This window comes from Myodes glareolus, chromosome 15 (genome assembly GCF_982192425.1).
Source record: "Myodes glareolus chromosome 15, mMyoGla1.1, whole genome shotgun sequence".
Lineage (NCBI taxonomy): Eukaryota > Metazoa > Chordata > Mammalia > Rodentia > Cricetidae > Myodes > Myodes glareolus.
This window is the reverse complement of record NC_142040.1, coordinates 41,864,318-41,886,480: the sequence shown is the minus strand read 5'-3', so window position 1 is coordinate 41,886,480 and position 22,163 is coordinate 41,864,318. Positions and strand designations below refer to the sequence as shown.

At 42.9% G+C, this 22,163-nt stretch overlaps 2 protein-coding genes across 2 annotated transcripts in view; both read left to right on the top strand.

Annotated features, from left to right (window-relative positions):
• Itga1 (integrin subunit alpha 1) overlaps positions 1-22,163 on the top strand; it is a 146,247-nt gene that overhangs the window by 6,511 nt on the left and 117,573 nt on the right. The window lies entirely within an intron of this gene.
• On the top strand, positions 4,995-6,872 carry Pelo (pelota mRNA surveillance and ribosome rescue factor). The gene is made up of 2 exons (XM_048443057.3): positions 4,995-6,004; positions 6,283-6,872. Exons 1-2 carry the CDS (start codon positions 5,279-5,281, stop codon positions 6,712-6,714), a joined length of 1,158 nt encoding a protein of 385 aa, XP_048299014.1. The 5' UTR covers positions 4,995-5,278; the 3' UTR covers positions 6,715-6,872.

The window sequence follows — 22,163 nt, the reverse complement described above, 5'->3', positions numbered from 1 at the left end:
TATTTTTGGCAAACTATTCCTGTATTACACAGACACATACAAACATACAGACTCACATTCCGATGCATGTGGCCTATGCACACACTAAGGCAGAGAGGTGGCAGTGGGGAATAGTGGGGTGGGTGGTAGGTGAACACTAGACATTTGACTTTGCCACATCAGCATTTGTAGCTAAAAGAAAGCTTAAACACTGAGCATAAGAAGATTCTTTAAGAGGCCTTTCCACTTTTCCCTGTCCCCTTTCCCCTATAATTAGCTGAACAGCCCTCCCTGTCACACACTTTGCTTGTAGAGGTCACCAAGGAGCCTTTGTACAGCCTAAAATTGGCATACTTTCTTTTTTAAAAATAATATTTGTCCCCAGATATTCATTCTCAGAGCTCTCACTGCTTATACGTGTGTAAAGGTCACAGTGTAAACCGTGTATAATAAATTTAACTGCCACTTGTTATTTCAAAATATTGTAACATTTTGTTCGGGAAGATGTGTTTAAAATCACTGTTCTCCCTGTAAGTGCTGATATCTTTAAAACTGAAATAGGTGTGGAGATGTTTGCCCTAAGCGTAGTCTTCTGTATGTGTTTAGTAACAGCATCAAATGCAAATCAATTTCTTACATTGAAGATTTCTGTGATGGTCAAGTTAAAAACTCGAAATTAGAGAACAGCCACTCACGTTTTCATGTGTGCCATGGAAGTTTATCAACACAAGTTCATCCCTTGTGCAGGGGAATAAAGAAGGTGGGTGGTGCCCTTCAGGGGCTTGTGGTCTGGAAGACACAGTAGGCACAGAGAAGTAATGTTGGGATATACTCCTGGGGTGGGAGGCTTTAGCAAAGTAAGTTTTACCAGAAAGGGAAACAAAACCACAAAAAAATGCCCCCCTCCAATCTATATGAATAAAAAGGAATGAGTGCTAGTCACAAAGTCTTTTTTTTTTTTTTTTCAAGGCAGGGTTTCTCTGTAGCTTTGGATCCTGTCCTGGAACTAGCTCTTGTAGACCAGGCTGGTCTCGAACTCACAGAGATCTGCCTGCCTCTTCACAAGGCCTTTAAGCACAATATTCATCTTTCAAGAGCCTAGAATCCTTGTTGCCGTCATACAATCCATTCCTCGCATATTATTTTAACAGGAACTGTTCCAGCTCAGCAAACAAGGAGGCACACGAACCACTGCATTCAGTAGCACAGCTAGGAAATGTGCTGCGGTGTGTAACTGCACCCAACCCGGACAGGGAACTCTCCCACGACAGCTAACTCCCCATGCGATCCTGTTCAGAGTCATTCTTACACTTAGTTCTGTGGGAATCTCATTTCTAGCTTCGAGCTAAGCATTCTTAGAGATTTACCAGAGTGCCTTGTTTACAGGGCTCTACAAATCGACCAGTGAGCATTTTCCTGTTAGAGCATCAAGACTGTCAATATGAGAAGAGGAACAATCTGTTTCTGATATAAAGTGAAAAAAAAATCCAGAAATGCCTAGAGACTAACATTGACAGACTCCAGCTTATAAATGCCTCCCAAGTCTACCAATTTTTGTGTTTTTAGACCTGTCTGTCATCTATGTATTTTGTGTGTACATGTATGGGGGGGGCTCAAGTGTGCCACAGAGTGGGCGTGGAGGTTAGAGGACAGCTACCCACAGTCATTTCTCTCCTATCTGGGCACCCAACTCAGGTTTGGCAATGGGTACCTTTAGAGCCACCTCGCTGTCTTGTGGGCCCAGTTCACACCATTTCTTGGTGCACAACCCCTCAACCCCGAATCACTAAATTGGGTTTCAGAAAGAGTCGGATTTAAGCGAGTGTACGAGATTGAAAACAACTATCATCGGTGTTAGTTTCCTTAAGCTGACCCAGCATAAACTTTACAACTGTAGCTGAAGCAATTGACTTCAGTTCCCTCAGTTGTCAAGTAGAAGAAATTGAGTTTTCAGTAGACTGAGGGGGCAAACGTCACAATAAAAACAAGTGAAGGGCAGAGAGCTCCAGCTCTCTGGACATCCAGCCCAATTCCCCCAGAAACAACACACTCTAGTTGTTTGATGGCACCATTGTGACTTTTTTCTTCTGGAAAGATTAATATGAACATGATGGGAAAATGAGATATAATTAGTAATATTCATGTGAAGGTTTCTGTTTTCAAAAGTCAATAAGCACAAATGGCAGCTTCAAGCAGCAAGACCAAATCATGGTCTTCTTTCCTTGAGGTTTTGATTCTTTGGCAAAAAATGGAAATAAAGCCACCCATAACCATAGTAGTTTCTGACAGTCATGTTTATGTGAAATGAAATACATTTGCTAATGATAGCGGAGTGTTAAAACGCGTCTGGAACGTTAGTATGGCTGCCACACTTTACCCCTGACTAGCTTACCATTGCACATGACAGTGCAGACAAAGGACTTTGCCAGGGCCATGGAAGGACACGCGAAAGAAAACATCCTCAGTTCAGAGTTCAAAAAGGCCAGATCATGTGATCAAATTGAAATGAATGGATTGTAGGATGAGCTATTTCAGCTGTTCCATCCAGATAGGTACAAGAAACCACGTGAGAGAGGAAGTATTGACCACAGGATGAACAGGTACAGTATAAAGATTCCTAGGACACACTGGAAACGAAGGTTTTTCTCCTCGCGAAATAAAACGTGCCTCAAAACGATAGTGCAACATTTACGGACAGAGCACTTCACCTTGAATTCAAAAGGACTTGTGATTTAAATTAGGAATTGTGACCCCGAATAACCTAAAATAACAGTATCATTATTCATTTTAAAATATACTAAACGTAACATAAAATACTGGAGAAGGTATCTGATCATTAAACACTAAGTTCAAGTAAGAAAACAAAATCCAACAGAAAGCTCCTAGCCATTCTAACTGTTGCAGAATGTGTTTCACACCAAACTAGGTCTTTAAGAAATACTGTGATGTGCTCAACCACCGAGGGCAAATTTTATGACATTTTAAAAGGTAGTCTAGGGCTGGGGATCTAGCTCAGTAGGCAGAACTCTTACATAGCCCCAGGTTTGAGCCTCATAAAAACCTGGGGATGTAGTGGCACAGGCCTCTAATCCCAGCATTCAGGGGGGTGAAGGCAGGAAGATCAGAAGTTCAAGGCCATCTTCATCTATGTGAGACTCCACGGGGTGGGGTGGGGTGGGGAGGATCAGTTCAAAGATACAACTTAAAAGAATACAACTTAAAAGAATCAGGAAATATGAAGTAAAGTTGTTGTAGGGTTTCTGCGTGTCAAATTAGAAATAAATGCATGCATGTTTTTAAAGTAAAGATTTCTCAAAAATAACAATGATCACCTAGACTGAGTAGATAAAACATTGTGTGCAAAGAATATAATGAGTTTAAGATTTAACAAATGCTTAGGAGGGGGTCAATGCATTTCAAACCTTCCAGGCTGATTCCCAGACTGTGGAGGGTGAACTGGTAAAGGTGTCAGCTAAAGAAGGTGGTGGGAGATAACAGCATGTAACGTATGTGTGCACAGATGGTTAGATATATAAAAGACAGATAGGTGGTTGGTGGAACAGTGTGCAGTTAATTAGGCCTGAATCTGAATGCCAGTGATATTCTCTTGGATAGATTTGTCAACTTACTCATGATTTCATTTTACCTTTCTAAAAATTAGGGTAGCATTTTCGTTATATAAAAGATCAGAAAAGTGTAGGAAAGTGCTTGCCAAGCTTTCAAAACTTGATTGTAGGTCAATGAAAACCTTTCATTCATTAGGAGTCTATGAAGCCACTTTCTGGATCTAGTGAGCCCAGTGTCTTGTTTAGCAAAAGGCTGCTGGCTTTGGAGGAAGAAGGCAAGATGACTTAGGGACTCTGTGTGATAGGAAGATGGGAAGGGGAAAATAGGAATGAGAGATAGACGAGACAGAGACAGGATACAAAACAAGTAAAGGTGCTAACTTAAACTGGAATCTTGGAAGTGTCAAACCCTCCTTCCCCCCCCCCCCAACCTCTAGGAAAGAGAGCTGACATCAGCTAACATAACTCATCCTCCCTTTAACCTCGTCTCCTCAATGAAGGCTGGAGAGCTCTGTTTTAAGATCCTTACACAAAACGCAGTGAGAGTATACGGTCAGGTCACGACTTTTCTGTTTTCCAATGTCTTTGGTCTCAAGAAAGAGGCATTTCTACCGCCACTGTAGGGGTGGGGGAGGGAAGGTAAAAGTTTCTTATTCTTTACAACCAATTCTGTGGCTTCTTCTTTAGGGTGGTCATAATTAGTAGATCAGTTTATCTTAACTTCCCATAGCCTCAGCTTTTGGCCAGTCGTTGGCAGGGAAGATCAGTGCTAATCTATTGCAGCCCAGCTCCCACACTGAGCGCCCCAGAGACTACTGCCTGCCAACTCTGGATTCTGGGATTCCCAGGACATCAGGTCAAGCCACATGGAGGTCCACCAGGGGTACATTCCAGGCATAGTTTCTGCTCTCTCTGGGCTCTGTCCTTAAACATCTGGGTTAACTGGATCGTGCAAACAGGGTTACTAGGCGCAGAAAACAGCTGGGCATGTGGCTGAGGCCAGATCGAACACGACTAGTTCTTAGAAACTGCTTCTGGAAATCCCCGTGCCAAGCAGCATGCGTCAAGTCTGAGCGCCGGTAAGGAATGAGCAAGACCGGGTAGAGTTTGGACTTTGGGAACTAAGTGCACTTTTGAGGAGGCTTTTCACTTTTATGTCAGTTTTGAAGCTGGCTCCATATCAAGGAAGGAGGTGCAAAATGACAAACTCAGTTTAAATACGTATGCTAGCACTCACATACTCCGCAATCTCTCGGACACAGGGATGCGTGGGAAAACTCAGCAAATCCAAGCTCAGCTTCACAGTAAGAGTGGCGGCCAGAGCCGCTTAGCACCTCCCTTGACTTTCGGAGGGTGCGCCTTTCCGTCTACTGCGCATGCGTGCGCGCGCAAACCCCCAGGCCCCGCCTCTCTGGTCGGGACGACAGACGTGCGCCGGGAGGCGGGCTGCGCATGCGCGATCGCCGCGTCAGCCACTTGCGCGGGGCCGGTGACTGAAAGTACCGGGTCGTGTGTGTTTAGCGTGGGGGGAATCTGCCGCGCAGCGTGGATCGGCGCGCGGAGACAGAGAAAAGCGTGGCAAAAAGCTCTGTCCCGGGCTGCGGGAGTCAGAGGTAGTGTTTTTTTTTTCCTGTCCCCTTCCCAGCCTAGACCATCCCCCCGCCCCGCACCCTGAGTCTCTCCTGGGGACCCCTTCAGCGCCTCCCTTTCTGAAGTGAGCCCCAGGCAAGGTCATGAAGCTGGTGAGGAAGGATATCGAGAAGGACAGTGCGGGGCAGGTCACCCTCGTCCCCGAGGAGCCCGAGGACATGTGGCACACCTACAATCTAGTGCAGGTGGGCGACAGCCTGCGCGCCTCCACCATCCGCAAGGTCCAGACCGAGTCCTCCACGGGCAGCGTGGGGAGCAACCGTGTCCGCACCACCCTCACCCTTTGCGTGGAGGCCATCGACTTTGACTCCCAAGCCTGCCAGCTGCGAGTCAAGGGGACCAATATCCAAGAGAATGAGTACGTGAAGATGGGGGCTTACCACACCATTGAACTGGAGCCCAACCGCCAGTTCACCCTGGCCAAGAAACAGTGGGACAGTGTGGTTCTGGAGCGCATCGAGCAGGCTTGTGACCCAGCCTGGAGTGCTGATGTGGCAGCTGTTGTCATGCAGGAGGGCCTCGCCCACGTCTGCCTAGTCACGCCCAGTATGACCCTCACCCGTGCGAAGGTGGAGGTGAACATCCCCAGGAAACGTAAAGGCAACTGTTCCCAGCATGACCGGGCCCTGGAGAGGTTCTATGAACAGGTGGTCCAGGCCATTCAGCGCCATATCAACTTTGACGTTGTCAAGTGCGTTCTGGTGGCCAGCCCGGGATTTGTGCGAGAGCAGTTCTGCGACTACATGTTTCAGCAGGCGGTGAAGACGGACAACAAGACGCTCCTGGAAAACCGCTCCAAATTCCTTCAGGTAAAACTCTTACCAAGAGAGAGCTAAGAGTGGGCAGAAGGATTGCTATGAGTGGTTCCTGATGTTTTAGAATGGGGAGGAGCAGAAGTCTTAAAACTTGGTTCAGCTGGAATTAAAATCGAATTAGCAAAGAGATCGGTGTAGTGTCTAGCACCTTCCTAAGGTAACCTTTGCTAAAGTCCTTAAATAGATAAGGCCTTATTCATGCTTTTGTCTTATGCGATATGGGCTGATTAATGGATACTTTCAACGATTGTCTTTCATCATTGTGATTCTAGGTACACGCCTCCTCTGGACACAAGTACTCCCTGAAAGAGGCCCTTTGTGACCCCACCGTAGCTAGCCGCCTTTCGGACACGAAAGCAGCTGGGGAAGTGAAAGCCTTGGATGACTTCTATAAAATGTTGCAGCACGAGCCTGACCGCGCTTTCTATGGACTCAAGCAGGTGGAGAGGGCCAACGAAGCCTTGGCGATCGACACGTTGCTCATCAGCGATGAGCTTTTCCGGCATCAGGACGTGGCCACCCGCAGCCGGTACGTCAGGCTGGTGGACAGCGTGAAAGACAACGCAGGCACGGTTCGGATATTCTCCAGTCTCCATGTGTCTGGGGAACAGCTTGGCCAGCTGACGGGAGTGGCTGCCATTCTCCGCTTCCCTGTGCCGGAACTTTCCGACCAGGAAGATAATTCCAGTTCTGAAGAGGATTAAGACCGACATTTAATAGTTGCTTCTGCTCCCTTACTTCTCAGCATCGCTTGACAGGTGCAAGAGCGGCACTTGTTGATCGGGCTGGGATTTCCTGTGTGTTGGACACACTAGGACGTGTATTCAAATTAAATAAACCAAAAGAAAAGAATGTCCAAGCATTATGTTTTCTGATTAGAGTTTTTTTCCCTCTAAATTCTTGAAAACAACAATTTGTGTATCTAAGAGAAAAGGTCTATTGTTTGGGTTTGACCATGAAACCCCATATATGTGTTTTAATTGGTTTTCCTTGTAAAAGCCTTAATCTCTCATGAAGTTTATTTTCATTCTACATGGCATTTTTTTCATTTCATTTAATGATCCTTTTTTCTCACTTCTAGTTTTTTTTCAAGATTTGACAACATTTACTGCTTAAGTGGTAGCCAACCCGTAAACAAAGCCAAGTCTGAGATACTATTTTCTTTTAGAGATTTGTTGAACTAGTCGTTTCTAAAACTCTTGTTGCTCTGTGGTTGTTCTACTCATATTTTCTGTAGACAGTTATTCTCAGGCAGTAGAGGGTCTGCTCTACCAAAGGTTCCCAACATAGTCTCAGGACCTTAAAGCTGAGATGAGAGCCTGTGGTTCACTTCCTGCGGAGCCGAGGGGTGAGTGCACATCTGGGCACCTCTCCAACCTGGACTTCAGCTCTTGACACTGAAACCCTGCCACATTCTTGGTTTGCCGAGAGCTTTATTTACTGTGACTTGGCCAATGTTACACTTTATGCGGTGCCTGTGGTGTTAGTCTGTGATTCTTCTTTCATATTGGTCCATGTCATATGTGAAGAAAAGCATGTTCAGGGAGTTGAGTACCTTGGATGACTGTGTGGAAGTTGTAGTGTAGCACTTCTAACTGTAGATAAGGAATTTATACAAATTACCACTTAGACTGTTTTTACTATGTATATGCGTGTTCCTTAGATCGGGAGCTTTGGGGATATGAAATTGCAACTTCATCTTTGACAAACACAGTTTAGCATGTGATAAACTTGTTAACTTGTTTAGATTTTTCCTATGGTGCTAAGAACCGATATGATCATGATCTATCTTTATCTACCTTCTAAAAACAACTCAGGTTGTCATTCCATCTTAATAATTAGCTTTAATATTGAGACTTTAATAAAATAACTTAATAGGAATACAGAGTGGAAGTCATTATAGTCTTAAATTTAGGGCCGGCTGGTAATGAATCCTGGTTTCAGGACATAAATTACTGCTGTAATATCTCTAGTACTAAAATGAAGTCTAATAAACCTGTGAGTACGTTTTTAGAGCAAAATTTGGCATTGCACGGCCGTAGCTTTTTGTTGGGAACCCTTAGTGCCTAAGCTGCAGCCCAGAGCAATTAAACAGCCTTTCACTCTTGGAAGTGGGTGAAAAGTTGTTCATTTCAGCCAATTACTGAGATAAGCTGGGCATGGCAGCCTTTGTTTTTGATCTCCAGTGCTGGTTGAGCAGAGGCAGGTGGATCTCTGAGTTCAAGGACAGCTGGGACTGCACCTTAAAAATCATTGAGACAGTTGCATTAGGCTTCGGGGGCTGAGAAGCTGATTCCGAACTTGGTATTTGCGTGAGAGGTTGATTGGGAACTTACTGTTTGCGAGACCAGCAGTACTTGTTGCAGACTTGTTAGAACCTTGAACCCGATGCTCTGCTTGGGGCCAGCACTAGTTTGTTGCAGTCCAGGTGATTGCCGTGTGTAATAAAATGTCAGAGATAGCCTTTCCAAGCAGAATTAGGAAGTTAGACTGGATTTCCAGATTTAAGTTTAACAGAGTATTCTGATGTGGCTATAAGACCTCTAAGTAAATGCCAGTTTAAAGTGCATAGGAAATCTAACGCTTATTTTTTTAATTTATTATTATTATTTTTCGAGACAGGGTTACTCTGTGTGGCCCTGGATGTCCTGGAACTTACTCTCTAGACCAAGCTGGACTTGAACTCAAGAGATCCTCCTACCTCTTGAGCGCTAGGATCAAAGGCGTGTACCACTGCCACCCACAAACTGCTTCTTATATTCACATTTTATGTTTCTGTCCAAAGTATAATTCATACTATACCATAGGAACAAATACAAAAATAATGATAAAAGCAAATTAAATTTAAAACTCTATTAATTGTCGTTGATTTTTCTAAAAATCAGAGTGGAACGTAAGTCTTCAGAAATTTTGCCTGCTGGTCATTAGAAAGAACAGCAGCGCCGTAACCTTAGATGTGGTGGCTCTTGCCTTTAATCCCAGCACTCAGGAGGCAGGGGCAGGCGGATCTTGTGAGTTCGAGACTGGCCTGGTCTACAAGAGCTAGTTCCAGGACAGCCTCCAAAGCCACAGAGAAACCCTGTCTTGAAAAACCAAAAAGGGAAAGAGAGAGAGAGAGAGAGAGAGAGAGAGAGAGAGAGAGAGAGAGAGAGAAGAGACTTGAGATGTGGGGCGACCAAAGGGCAGGCAGGTGCGCTCAGCACAGACGTGTCTCAGGAAGGAGTCTGGATTCATCAGAACGGGAGACAAGCAGACGGATGGAAGTGAACTGTTTTAGAAATAGCCACTGCTCAGCTCCATCTGGGACGAACAGGAAGGGCAAGAGTGTAAACAGGAAGACTGCTGAGAAGGGTTTGTAGTAAAGAACCGAGAGGCGTGAAAGCCGTGATGAGGCAGTGCAGAATACAGTCGGAATGCAAGGATATGACCCAGGCTGCGGGTTTGTCAGAGTTACAAAAGTAGACTCTAAAGATAAATTTCAGATTCTCCGAGTGCTAGGATGAAGCAACAGTTCAAACAGGAGGTAAGAGAAGCTGACTTGGAAGGAGAAATAGTTTAGTTCAGATTGAACAGTGTGCGGGACACCTGGAGTGTTCTCTCTGAGGCTGGAGTCTCAGTGAGGTCTTCCCACATCAGCCTTGTAAAGCTGTTACTTAAAAAAAAAAAAGTATTGGGATGTTCTGATTTAATTTACTAAAAGTTGTTTTTAATATTCTATTTTTAGTGCAAGCAAACATTAACAAGCTATAAGCCAACAGTCCTCAGCTGCTCAGCCAAGGGTCATGGCCCCTTTGGGAGTTGAATGGCCCTTACACAGGGGTTACCTAGACTTACCAGAAAACACAGATATCACCAATATTTGCATTACAGTTCATAACAGCAGCAAGATTACAGTTATGAAGTAACAAAGAAAGTAATGTTATGGTTGGGAGTCAGTACAACATGAGGAAGCGCATTAAAGTGTCGCTGCATTAGGAAGGCTGAGAACCACGACTGTAAGCTATTGTTCAGGCCAAGAAATTTGTTGCTGGCCAAGACCTCATGCTGCCTAGCATAATAGGTATCTTAAATTTTTTTGCATCTATCTTAGACCTGTGGAAAAATTTTTGCCAAGTTGTATTTTTATCATAAAAGTAGAAAGTATTTGTTTTGACATTTTTTTTTGAATTGGCTTAGAATTTTATTGACATATTTGCCACGAAAATGAGTTCTCCAGCAATGAAAACCACCTAAAGTGAAGAACTCAAATACTAAAAAGAACCGCTCATCCAGGGTGGCATATTCCTTCCTATCACCTAGCGTTCGGAAGGGCTGAGGCAGGAGGATGATGGGTTCTAGCTTAACCTCAGCAACATAGCAAGATTGTGTCTCAAAAATGAGCTGCATTTCAGATTAGGTTAAAAAATCCTCCGCAGAGTAGTTTCCTTGCCATTGATTCAGCTTTAATCCCTTTCCTGTGAACAAGCTTCGGCACTTTGATTGTATGTACTGTGAAACAGATTCCTAACTGCTTCCTAACTATGTTTTCTGTACATGTAGAGATCGGCATGGAAGTCAAACATTTACTAATACCTTTATAGTTAAACAATTTTTGATGTACGTATCAAGTTTACTGATGAATGAAGTAGATGTGTTTAATTTGACGTAAGGGATCACATATTTGTGGATGAGCTGACACCGGCGAGTGCCCATCTTCAACACTTTTGGAGTCGATCCATACATTTCTTATATTCCCAGTGGTGAGACTGACAGTTGTCATTGTCATGAATGCATCGTAGGAAATAATAGAGGTACATATAGGGAAAATTTCATAAGTTCTTGGAAGTTCTGGCCAAATCCATTTTATTTAACATGAATATGCCACCTTGGCACCCCAGTTTCAGTGAACCCTACATAAAGCGCCTGAGACACTTCTAGGTTTAGAAATCACTGTTCTGCTCCTAGAGAAACAGTAATTTAGGAGACAAGACTACAATCAGCCTCATTCTTAAGCATGTAGATACCAAATTTTCATACAATTGGATGGTGTTAGAATGTTTAATTTAAAAATTTGTTGAGTTGTCGATTTACTCTCTCATTATTCATTAAGATTGATTGCTCACATTCCAACTATGTTCAGGATGCTAATTTAATGAAAGTGCCTGTTTTCTATAATGTCAGAGAATTGGAGGACTTGGGACTATTTTGATCGGGGTGACATATTTGTCTTAGGAACAACCAATTCTGAGGCAGTTGCAGCATCTAGCAGGCTGCAAATACAACAGAAACGTGAGCTGCAGGCCGTGCCTGCTGTGCACAGATTGATACCACTGCCCCCAATCCAGGAATGGAGAAACTCTGTCTTTAAATCTCAGCTCCCGTGATGAGGGCTTTAAAATGCCTTAGTTCTCCAAGAACCTTTTTAAAAAGAAAGATTTTATCATCATTTTCATATGAGAAAAGTTAAGAGAGTTAATGACCTAAATCACCGCCAGTGAATGTAAAATGTGCCCTATAAAACTGCTCCATTAAAGTGTATAAGAATGTCCATTCTGATTCCTAGTTGTCTTTTTGGTATTGGTCATGTCTGTGTCTAGAGCAAACTAATGAGGTAACTATATGATGTAATGAGCTTACATTTATTTAAGTTTATTTCTTTTCCACTATGTAATCTACTAGCAGTTCAATCCTATGATTTTTTTTTCTCTGCCTAAAACATAACTGAGCATTAGAAAGTTTGTACAGAAGCAAGCCCCTCCAGTCTGACAGGAAGTTAGCAAGCTTGTTTCAGTTTTGAAACTTAGCCTCTCTGTATACCTGTGTGTGCATACAGGGGGGCCTGTACCACCTGTGCCTGTGAGGGCCGGGCAAACTTTGCTGTAGTTTCTTAGGCACCAGCACTTTCATTTTTTGTTTGAGAAAAGGTCTCTTTTCACCTGCAGCTTGCCAAAGAGGCAAGGCTTCACTGGCCAAGGAATGGCAGGAATGTCCCTGTCTCTACCTCTCCAGGGCTCAAATACAAGATGTCACTACACTGGGCTTTTATGGTTTGAAATCTGGGGGTCAAACCCAGGCCCTGCTGCTCACAAAGCAATCGCCTTGCCCCCCCTCCCCGCCAAGCAAGCTCTCCATCCCCTAAACTTATCACAAAACATGATGACTTTAACACATATTCATTTACTAAGCGTCTTCATAGCTGCATTTATGATACATGTATATACAAATTAGATACTGGAAAACAGTTACCACAAATGGCCAGGCTTATAGAGAAGGAAAAATGGCTGCTAGGAGTGACCACTACAACTACAGCCCAGGTGAATCCTGAGACCCTAGCAAAAGAGATATGCAAAGGGTTAATTAATCTTTTTCTAGGGCCTGCGGACCCTTCTGTAGAATAGCAGCTAGTGTTCCCAGTGAGGAAAAGACTGACTTAACATTAGCTTATTCTGTCAAAGAAGTCAAGAACCTACAATGTTATTCAAAATGATTTGTCTATAAAATGGTGGTGGTGGTGATGATGATGATGGTGATGATGATGATGATGATGGTGATGATGGTGGTGGTGGTGATGATTGCAGTGTCAGGGAGCAAACCCACAGCCTCCTTCCTAGGCAAGTGCTCTATTGCTGAGTACCTGGATAGTGTCATGGATAGGATGACAGTCTCAAATAGCCAGGGTTTTTTCCAATACCCCAAGAGTTTCAATAAGAAAACTCAAATGCATATTGGAAGCTGGGTTGTCTTTTAAGAGGCCAATTGCAGTAGAATTCTGGTTATGAAATGTATTCAGAGGTCCTTCTGAGTTCAAGTCTCAGTTGCAGATGTTTTAGGTCTGGAATTTTTCATCAGGCCCTCGTGTAAACACTGACCAGAACTTGCTGCTTGACATCACTATGAAAGATTGCTCTGTGGATATAAAACATTAACCTTGTGTTTCAGCTCATTTGATCTCGCCACTGTAATTTATCGCTTATTTTTCTTCTGCAAGTATGTGTGAGAGTGTTTTTAAAGAGGGCAAGGAGAGAAAGACTAAAATATACTTCAGTAGACCGTGCCCAGCCTTTTAGCATCATCACTGGTTGGTTCTGAAAGGACCTCTGAACAGAAGGTATAATCTGAGGCCAAGCAAGCTCGTCACATGCTCAAAGTCATACCAACAGGTTTTCAGAATGTCTACATTCCTGTTTGATTTATCCCATTCCAATTTCAAATGTGTGTCCTTGCCACCAGCACATATTAGGAGTTTACTGAATGGGCTAAGGGAATGAGACAGAATTCAGGATTTTATTGGGCTTTAAGCCCTCCTATCTGCCAACTATTCTTCATCTTATGGGAGGATGGTTCTCTCTGCGCATAAGTGACACGCAAAGGCATGGTTTCCATTCCATTTCTGCAACCTGCCTGCCTTTTTCTAAGCCACTGACCAAGTGCCAACTGTGTGTCGGTACACTGTGAGCCTCCCCAGGTCCAAAGCAAAGAGAGAACACAGTCCCATCCTTCCAGAGCAAAATGTAGATGTCAGTCAGGAATGTGGGGGTCCAGACAGGTTGCTAACCCAGCCTGGCTTCGTGAGGACTTGTTGCCAGACCTTAAACTACAAAGCCCATGACCGTCTCACATTGCTCTCTAGAGATGAGGCAAAGATGGGGAGTTGACAGCATTCTCCTTTTAAATCTCCTCAGCCTTCCCTGCCTGAAGTGGAAAAGAGGAGATTCTGTGAGAAACTGTGGAAGAGGGATCAAAATAAAAAATAACTGATCAGGGCCTTCCTGGCACACACCTTTAATCCCAGTGCTTGGGAGGTAGAGACTAGGGGATGTCTGAGTTTGAAGCCAGCCTGGTCTACACATTGAGTTTCAGGGCAGTCAAAACTACGGAAAGATAGTATCTAAAACAAGAAGAGGATAAATAACAGGAGGATGAGGAGGAGGAGGAAGAGAAGAAGGAGTTGTCTCATAAAACATAGACATGTATTTTCACAATCAAAAAAATATGCATAGTTCCCTCCCAGCCTAACTCCTTTCCTACAACTTATTAGGACTTAGTGGATTAAATATTTTTCCTATATTTCTGACAATTTTCACCCTTATATATGTCCCTATGTCTCAGAAAATAAAGTGGGAAATAGGGTGAACAGGAAAAGGACTTCTTACAATGCTTGTACATTTAGAGCACTTAGATTTGCATCATACCTTCTTGTAGGTGAATTGGAAACTACAAAGTAACAGAACTAGGTTTTATGTTTGTTGCCCTGGAAAGGATGCCGCCCACCAAAAGTTACAAAATAATACTATTTGCTACAGATACCAAAGACGGGTATTAGCATTTACAACAGTATTGCGTTTGTGGTTCAGCCGCTGATACCAGGCTGTCATCGATGCCATTCTCAGGATGTTTGAGAACTGAGCTGTGTCGCATCAGAAGGTGCCCAGATCCGGCTTTTAGATGCTGATTTCAGGAAATCATCTCTTTGTTTGTGGCTTGCTTTGCTCTCTTCTGCTACAAAATGAATAAGAGGGTGAGGGTCAGAGAGATGGTTCAGCAGTTAAAAAGTCTGATGTTCTTTCAGGAAACTAAAGTTATATTCCCAGCACCCACATCAGGCAGCTCGCAACCACATGTAATTCCAACTACAGGGGAATTGACTCCCTCTTCTGATGTCTGGAGACAATTGCGAGCGCGCGCGCACATGCGCGCGCGCGCGCACCCACACACACACAAATCTTTAAAAAATGAATAGGGAGTAGCAAGATGGGAGCTGTGGTGACCTCCTGCCAGTTGGTGACCATCCCCAGGGCTGGACATGATTTCAGGGTCCAAGTGTCACAGAACAGGCAGAAGGTCATACACTCCAGTCAGGTTTATGATAAAAAAGACTATAGGAAGAATTGGGTAGTAGGTTATCAGAAAGAGGTGAGTGAGAACGTTGCTACCACTTTAATTACAAAGTAGCCTTTAAGTGAAGTAGATCGTTGGATCATAGCCTGTGACAGAGAGGATGTTGCCCAGTGCTGCTTCGGGGTTGTGTATAAGCTTAGACAAAGAAACAAAAATGGGACCCTTTGGTTACTGCGGCCTGAGTCAGTAGTGGGCGCTGTGCTTTGGTCCTCCGGCACCTGAGCATCCCCACCTTAGGTGGGCTGCAGTAGGATCCCTGTTCTGTGACTAGAGTCCATCATTATGAGTAAAGGATGGGGTAGGGGTGAGGTACTGTAAAGAGGGCTCATGGTTTCACAGTCCTGTAGGGTCCACTCACTCGGATTGGAGCAGTAACCATAATCATGGGTTATTTTTACAAGCTGTGTAAAATAAAATTTTACTGACTTAGGCTTCAAAAACAATTTGTTTTGTACCATATATCAAGAGCTGCCAAGCTTTGGGTTTGGCTGGCTGCTAAAGTACAGCCTGTTAGGAGAAAATTCCAGGGCTGGGGGTCACTGACTTGGAATGTTTTGCCAAACACTCCCATATTTCCAGACTTATGGGGGGGGATTTGAACTTGAATATTATGAAGAAAGTTGTTCAAACCAGTTGTCAGTAGACACACTAAAATCTTGAAGTTCCCGGCTATTTTTTTTTAAATAGTTTGCCACATTCCAATGACTTGCCAAGTTGCAGGGCCCTGTCTCTTTGCTATTTTCCTCCCTGTCATCTCTGCCTACTGCCCCAAAAGAAACAGGCAATGGGGAAATATGCGTCTTTATTTTGATTGCAATATTCTTGGCAGTTGGCTGGTGATTTCTCCAAGTGGACTGTACCAATTACATACAGAGTTTCCCATCATACTAATGCCTAAAGCTTACCCTCAAGTGACGGAGACTATTTGGGTAAAGGAGCCTAGGCGTCTACACAGATTGCAAGCTCTGCAGCTGCTTCTTAACTGTGTCCCAGGTGAACCTGGGAAGTGTCATCCCCTAGAAGGTCATTTGGCTTTAATGTGTTCTGTGTGACCCCAGTGTGAACTAGCTTTTCTGGTTAGGGAAGTGAGACGGACATAAACACTGCAGAAAAGCAACTTTAAACAGTTGGAGAGAGGAGACTACTTTAATACCATTTATAGGATTTGGCTACTTCTATGCGTTATTGAATTTGTTATGACATCTTCACAAGAGAAATACTAGTCAGTTTGTAAATAATGATGACTTTTTACTGTATATATGAGTTACAGTAGAAGGATTGTGTGTGTGTGAGAGAGAGAGAGAGAGAGAGAGAAACAAATTTCTATTTCTCAAAAGAGAGAACTTATAATATTTTGAAGATGCAATACTATAGAAGATTATAATATGTTTTCATGGTATAGGATGGTTACCAATATTGTTGGGAGCAGGAAGATATCAGAAGTGGTTAGAATCATGTGAAAAGGTGGTTGTTGGCACTGGTCCTGCCTTTGAACGTTTCTCTGCTAATCTGGTGTGGTGAGAACATTGGCTGTGAGCTCTATAAATGTTGGCAAGTCATATTGTCATTACAATCCTCAAGTTCAATGTCATGAACTTTTATTTATAAAGAGAGAAACAATAAAAGTTTCCTCAGATTGGCAAGGAATTTGTAAACATATTCATAAAAAATAACCTGGAAACTTAGTTTAGTTAACTTGGTTTTGTTTCTTCTGTTGCCTTTTTTAAATCACATGTATAATCTAGGTATCACAGTAACCATGGGAATGTGATCCAAAAAGTACGCTGTGCCTCTTCTGTCATTAATCCTCACGAAAGTCCCCATCAAAGGCATTCAGACCAGCACCAGAGACAGTTTCCATGAGAGTTAGTTACACTGAGGTAGCGATGGGCCATCTTCCTACTCTTAGTCTTCTTATCTTTGTAGCCTGCTACATAAGCATGTATCACCTCATAGTACAGAGAGTTGAAGCAAGAAAGCTCACTTTGGTGAATATACGAGTATATATGGAAGAACATAGCAGAAGACTTCTGAGTTGTGAGTTGGAGATAGTAATAGCCCATCAGATGTTACTGAGAACAGAGTGCTGATCACCACCTCCTAAGAGTCAGCTGTGACACCCAGGTGCCATGGAGGTGAACAATAGAAGCCTTGCAGCACCATGGTATAGAGGTGAATTCTTTATTAGCCCTGATCCATCATTAAATTCAGTCAAATAATATTAATGTTAATTCTTACACTAGATGGTAGTTACCTTTCTCTTCATGTGAACAATTCTTAGGGCACCTGTTTATTATCTGAATGTTGTTTTACTTCTTGGTATCCTTCCTTGGATATTTCAGCCATGGGTAAGTCAGAAACAAACCCCAATTCTTTCCCCACTTCTTAGTTGCAGGTAGAAATCTACCCTGGCAGTGTAAATATTAAAGGAACATTGGAGGAAGAGGGAGCTGCAATAGGAAAAAAGAGAAGAAAACAGAACTCTGCTATTGACATCATCTGCCTGGGACTGACCACCTTAATTAACCCATCACCCATCTTTTGGAATTAGCACTAAGCCAGAGCCTCTGAGAGCAATCGCTAACAGTTGCAAATATCAGACTGGCCTTCCAGAGGTCACACACCTACTTTCCCTGGTCCAGGAGGGAGGACAGAAGCTGGCTCCATGTTTATATTCTGTATCTCCTTCCACGCCACAGCTTGACATTTTGTCTCCAAACGTGACTAGGTAGTGTGTGGATACTGAGAAAACAAATCTAAACGAAATGGTCACTTACCACTTTACAACAGTAAATCTTAGAGAACATTTACTGAGTGTCTTCCCGAGGTCAGGCACTGTCCTGTGTCGGGGCATTCATCATATAGTGTCCTGGTGTTAGAACCCTGCTGCCAGATCAGCATATCAAGATCCAGTACAATCACCTGCTAGAGAAAATGCTCATGGTGCTGAGTTAGGAGTTGAGGCCAGTCTGAACGCAGGCTTCGTACCTGCTTAGAAAATAGAAATTATCCAGCCAGGTAAACTAACCTAATTTCTAATGTAAAACTACTTTTCCTTTAATGTAAAAGTTAACTCGATTCGGGAAATAACCAGGCCAGCTTAAAGATAAACAATTGTATTTTTACTTATTATAAGGGGAAACTCACGCCACAAGAATGGGAAGTCCGAGTTCCGCTGGGTCCCGTGAGAATCACCCAGAGAGATCGAGCACCTGGTCTGTCCCAGTTTTTCTTCCTGGGCTCCAGGTAGCCACACCTTAACTAGGTTCCGCTTCTTAAAGGTGATTGGTTAACAAAACTTCCCCCATCACTTTAGTATGATTTTACTGAATACTTGCATTAAATCTGACTCCCGCTATCACAAGACATTTATGTTAGGAGTGCCTGGTTCACCAACAACAGCGGTTTCTATTGGTAGATTTTAAGTGGTGTCTCATATAGATACACAGAGTCAATTGCTTTCTTAGGGTTTCAGCATGGGGACATCTGGGTGAGGAATTTGACATTAGTCTGAAGCTTCAGGAAGGAAGTGCAGGAAGCTCAGGAAATGCCTCGCTCCAAAGTCTCAGCTCTTCTTGGGGTCAGCCCAGGTCACATGCATCTCTCTGCTCTGCTCCTGCCCAGCTGACTTCAGGGCCCAAAGGAAATGATGGCTGGGGAAGAGGGAGGTTGTTCTGAGCTTCTCGACTCCTGACTCCCAACACACACATGTTCTGAACCTGAATATTGTCTTCCAATCCAGCTGGCTAAATTTCAGCACAGTTTGGAGAAGACTCAGCCAGCAAACACGTCCACATTTCCTGTTGGATATCAAATGTTAATCAGAGTAGTACACAAATATTTATCCTAAAAGAGCAAGGTCTGCTGAGAATTTTACTCTCCCGAAATCAACTATAAAATTAGAGAAGGAACACGACAGCCCCGAGAGTAAGATGAAGGTGTTTGTTACCACGTCTGACCGCCTGAGTCTGACTCTGGGAGCACACATATTTGAAGGAAAGAATGGACCCCCCAAATATGACCTCTAACCTCCATATTTTATCTGTGATGGGTACCCATGTACATACACACACATACATACACACACACAATGTTAAGTCATTAGAGATGGACCCAATTTAACAGACCTTCCTATATTTGCTAGATTTTTTAAGGCCTGGTTTAGAGAAACAGTGAATACGATATATAATTCTAAAAACCATCTGTTTATCTAAAATTAAAATCCAACTTGGTAGAATTTTATACAGGTAGCATCCCTACATGCACTTACCCATTTCTTGACTTAACCCATTTGACCACTATTGGCACGGACAAGAGAGACTTTTGCCTAGGAGAATCCTAGAGGAAACACTGGTAAGTGTATCCCCAAATTTCATTTGGCTGTAGTTTCAGAGCCTTGGTTGAAAGAGAAGAGAAGAGATGCTCTTCCCCATGGCTGGAAAAAATAGCTAAGCCTTCAGTAATAGCTTTGAATGTAAATGACTGCCTAATTAGCATTCATTAATTCTTAAAATTACGTTACTCAAAGGTCATCCCAGCTCTTGGGAGGCAGAGTCAGGCAGATCTCTTGTGAGTCTGAGCCCAGCCTGGTCTACAGAGTAAGTTCCAGGCCAGTCAGAGATACATAGTAATACATAATGGGACCCTATCTTCATTTTTTTTTAAATCTCCCTAGCTCTCAAGAAATCTTTTTGAAGGCTAAGCATATTTATCAGGTTGAAAAGAATACTTTTTTGCAGCAATTAAATTCATATCCATGCTTTCAAATAAAGATATTTTTTTTCTTGAAAGAACAATAATTAAAAATATCTCAGTCTATTGATCATGTCTAAACTTGCTTCACCCACAAAGTTCATGTTATCTTTTTAACCCAAAGGAATTATTTCAAGCCATTGCATACAGTTTTCATGTTGCCTTCTTGTAACTAGCTAGATGCTCCAGAAACTTCCATTTTTCTTGAGATAGGAGAGCAATGTGGTAGTTTAAATGTAATTGACCCCCCAAAATCTCATAGGGAGTGGCATTATTAAGAGGTGTGGCTTTGTTGCAGTAGACATAGCCTTGTTGGAGGAAGTATGTCACTGTGGGGGTAGACTTTGTGGTCTCAGGTATGCCCAAGTCACACCTAGTGTCTCCATCCACTTCCTGGTGCCTTATGATCAAGATGTAGTGAGCCCCACATCTACCTGCTCCCCTCCATCATGATGATGGCCTGAATCTCTGAAGCTGGGAGCTGCCACCTCAGTGAAATGTCTCCCTTTATTAGAGCGGCCATGGTTGTGGTGTCTCTTCACAGCCGTAGGAGCCCTAGCAGTGACTAGGGTGCTTGATACTCAGTTAAGCTCACTCCTGGGCAGGGCTGTCGATGAAATTCCTCACCAGCCATCACACCACTGCTCCATTAGAGACAAAATCCTGAAGATCAACTAAGGGCCAAAAGATCACATCCTGAGGGCAGAGCGGCTAACTCTCTAAGCTCATTGGCTTTCAAGTTCCTTCCCAAAGTTCCTCTGAAGTTTCTGTCCATGGCATAGAAAAATTCTTTTCCAAAGAGTTTCTGGAAAGCACTGTGCTGAGTTATTTCACTTGTGTTCAGAATCAAGCAGCGCGGGGGTGGGGGGGTGGGGAGGAGTTCATTTATATGTTTGCATTATGGCCGGTTATAGCAGGTGGGGGTTTTCTTTCCAGTGACATTTTCAAGTGATATCACTCAGCAGCTGGGGTCCCTCACTTTGACGGAATTGGTGTCCTAATATAAAGAGAGATAGACATTCTCAGAGGCGATAAACTTGCATCAATCTGGGCTCATTGTAGTGCCATTTAAAATCTCTTGAGGGTGATAGATTCGAAAGCTTTGAGGCTATGCACTAAGGAATCATATCTGAGGAATTTTATTCTTCTAAACATTTAGTCTAGTTTAGGCCTACTAAGATGTTAATCTTTCCAGAGTTCTTTATTCCAGTTTTGGTTTCCCTACTTCTCATAAAAGCTACTTGTAGTTTAGTATACCAAAATGATTGAATACAAGGAAAGAATCGGGAAGAAACTACCCTAGACTTGGTTTCCGGAAAGCCAGATCCAAACCTGGATTTTGCTACTACTTTGACCCTCACTAAACCACTATAAGCCTCTTATAAAAGATAACGTGACCTCTTTATATGAGGTGAAATGTAGGGAAGATTTAATTTCAAAAATTCCTTATGTAAACATCTTGTATACATGATATATACTCAACACATGCAAAATCTGTTGCCATAGAGACAGATGGTCACAGTTTTGCAGGGCCTCTTTGTTTAAGGAGAGGAAAAATGAGGCAGAGGCAGATGAATCTCTGACTATGAGGCCAGACTGATTTACAGAGCAAGTTCCAGAGCAACTAGGGCAACACAGAGAAACCCTGTATTGAAAAAAAAATAAGAGTATTACTTCTAAAAATCTACATCCTGGCCAAAAAGAGATTATTAACTTCCTCCCAGAGAAACTGAAATGGTTTTGTAACGACAAAGAATTATACAAATCAGCAGTCTTATATAACTGTGGTTTGCCAGCAGTAGAGACAAACAATAACTTATGATAAGAAACAGAACATTTATATAGTGGCGAACTGAGTTAGAAAGTATAGCTCTCTCTCTCTCCATATACTCCATTGAGATGAGAGTATGGACCTGACATTGTGAAATGAATTGCACTTCATCAGGACTTTTTCTAATATAGATCCATGCTTATTTGGACCAATAGCTTTTAATGTTTGTTTATCGTGTGCGTGTGTGTGTGTGTGTGTGTGTTGCATGCATGCATCATACACAAGATAAAACAATTTTGAAATTTAACTAGGATTCCTTACAGGAAGATCCAGTACAGGATTTCCGTCAGATATCCAAGACTGTTTTACGGGTTTTCTGGGAAGTACAGTTAGGCACAGCTTAGCTGACAGTTCTTGAGTCACACTGTGCTGTAAAGAATTTCCTGGAATAGCAAAGCTGGTAGGGGTGTGTGTTCAGCCTTACTACTCTTTTCTTCATTCGCTGTGCATAATGCTCTTGAAGAACATTTTTCTTTGATTCTTTTCTGTGGAGAGAGAGAGCGAACAATGAAATACCCATGCCCTGAGAGAGTGTGAGAACAAGAGGCTGGTGCGCACCCTCCTGTTTGGGTCATAATCACTTCATAAACCAATTCATTCTTTACCACCATTACAAAGCATCCAGTATTGAAGGGGTTTCTAATCTCTTAAGAGTTTAATATTTTGATGTTGTAAATTTTTGTATTATTCTGT

What these genes read in the sequence shown, in the direction of transcription:
- Pelo (XM_048443057.3), top strand. Translation starts at nt 5,279, where the DNA reads ATGAAGCTGGTGAGGAAGGATATCGAGAAGGACAGTGCGGGGCAGGTC. An exon ending in ACCGCTCCAAATTCCTTCAG is followed by an intron (nt 6,005 to 6,282) that starts GTAAAACTCTTA and finishes TTGTGATTCTAG; the next exon opens with GTACACGCCTCCTCTGGACA.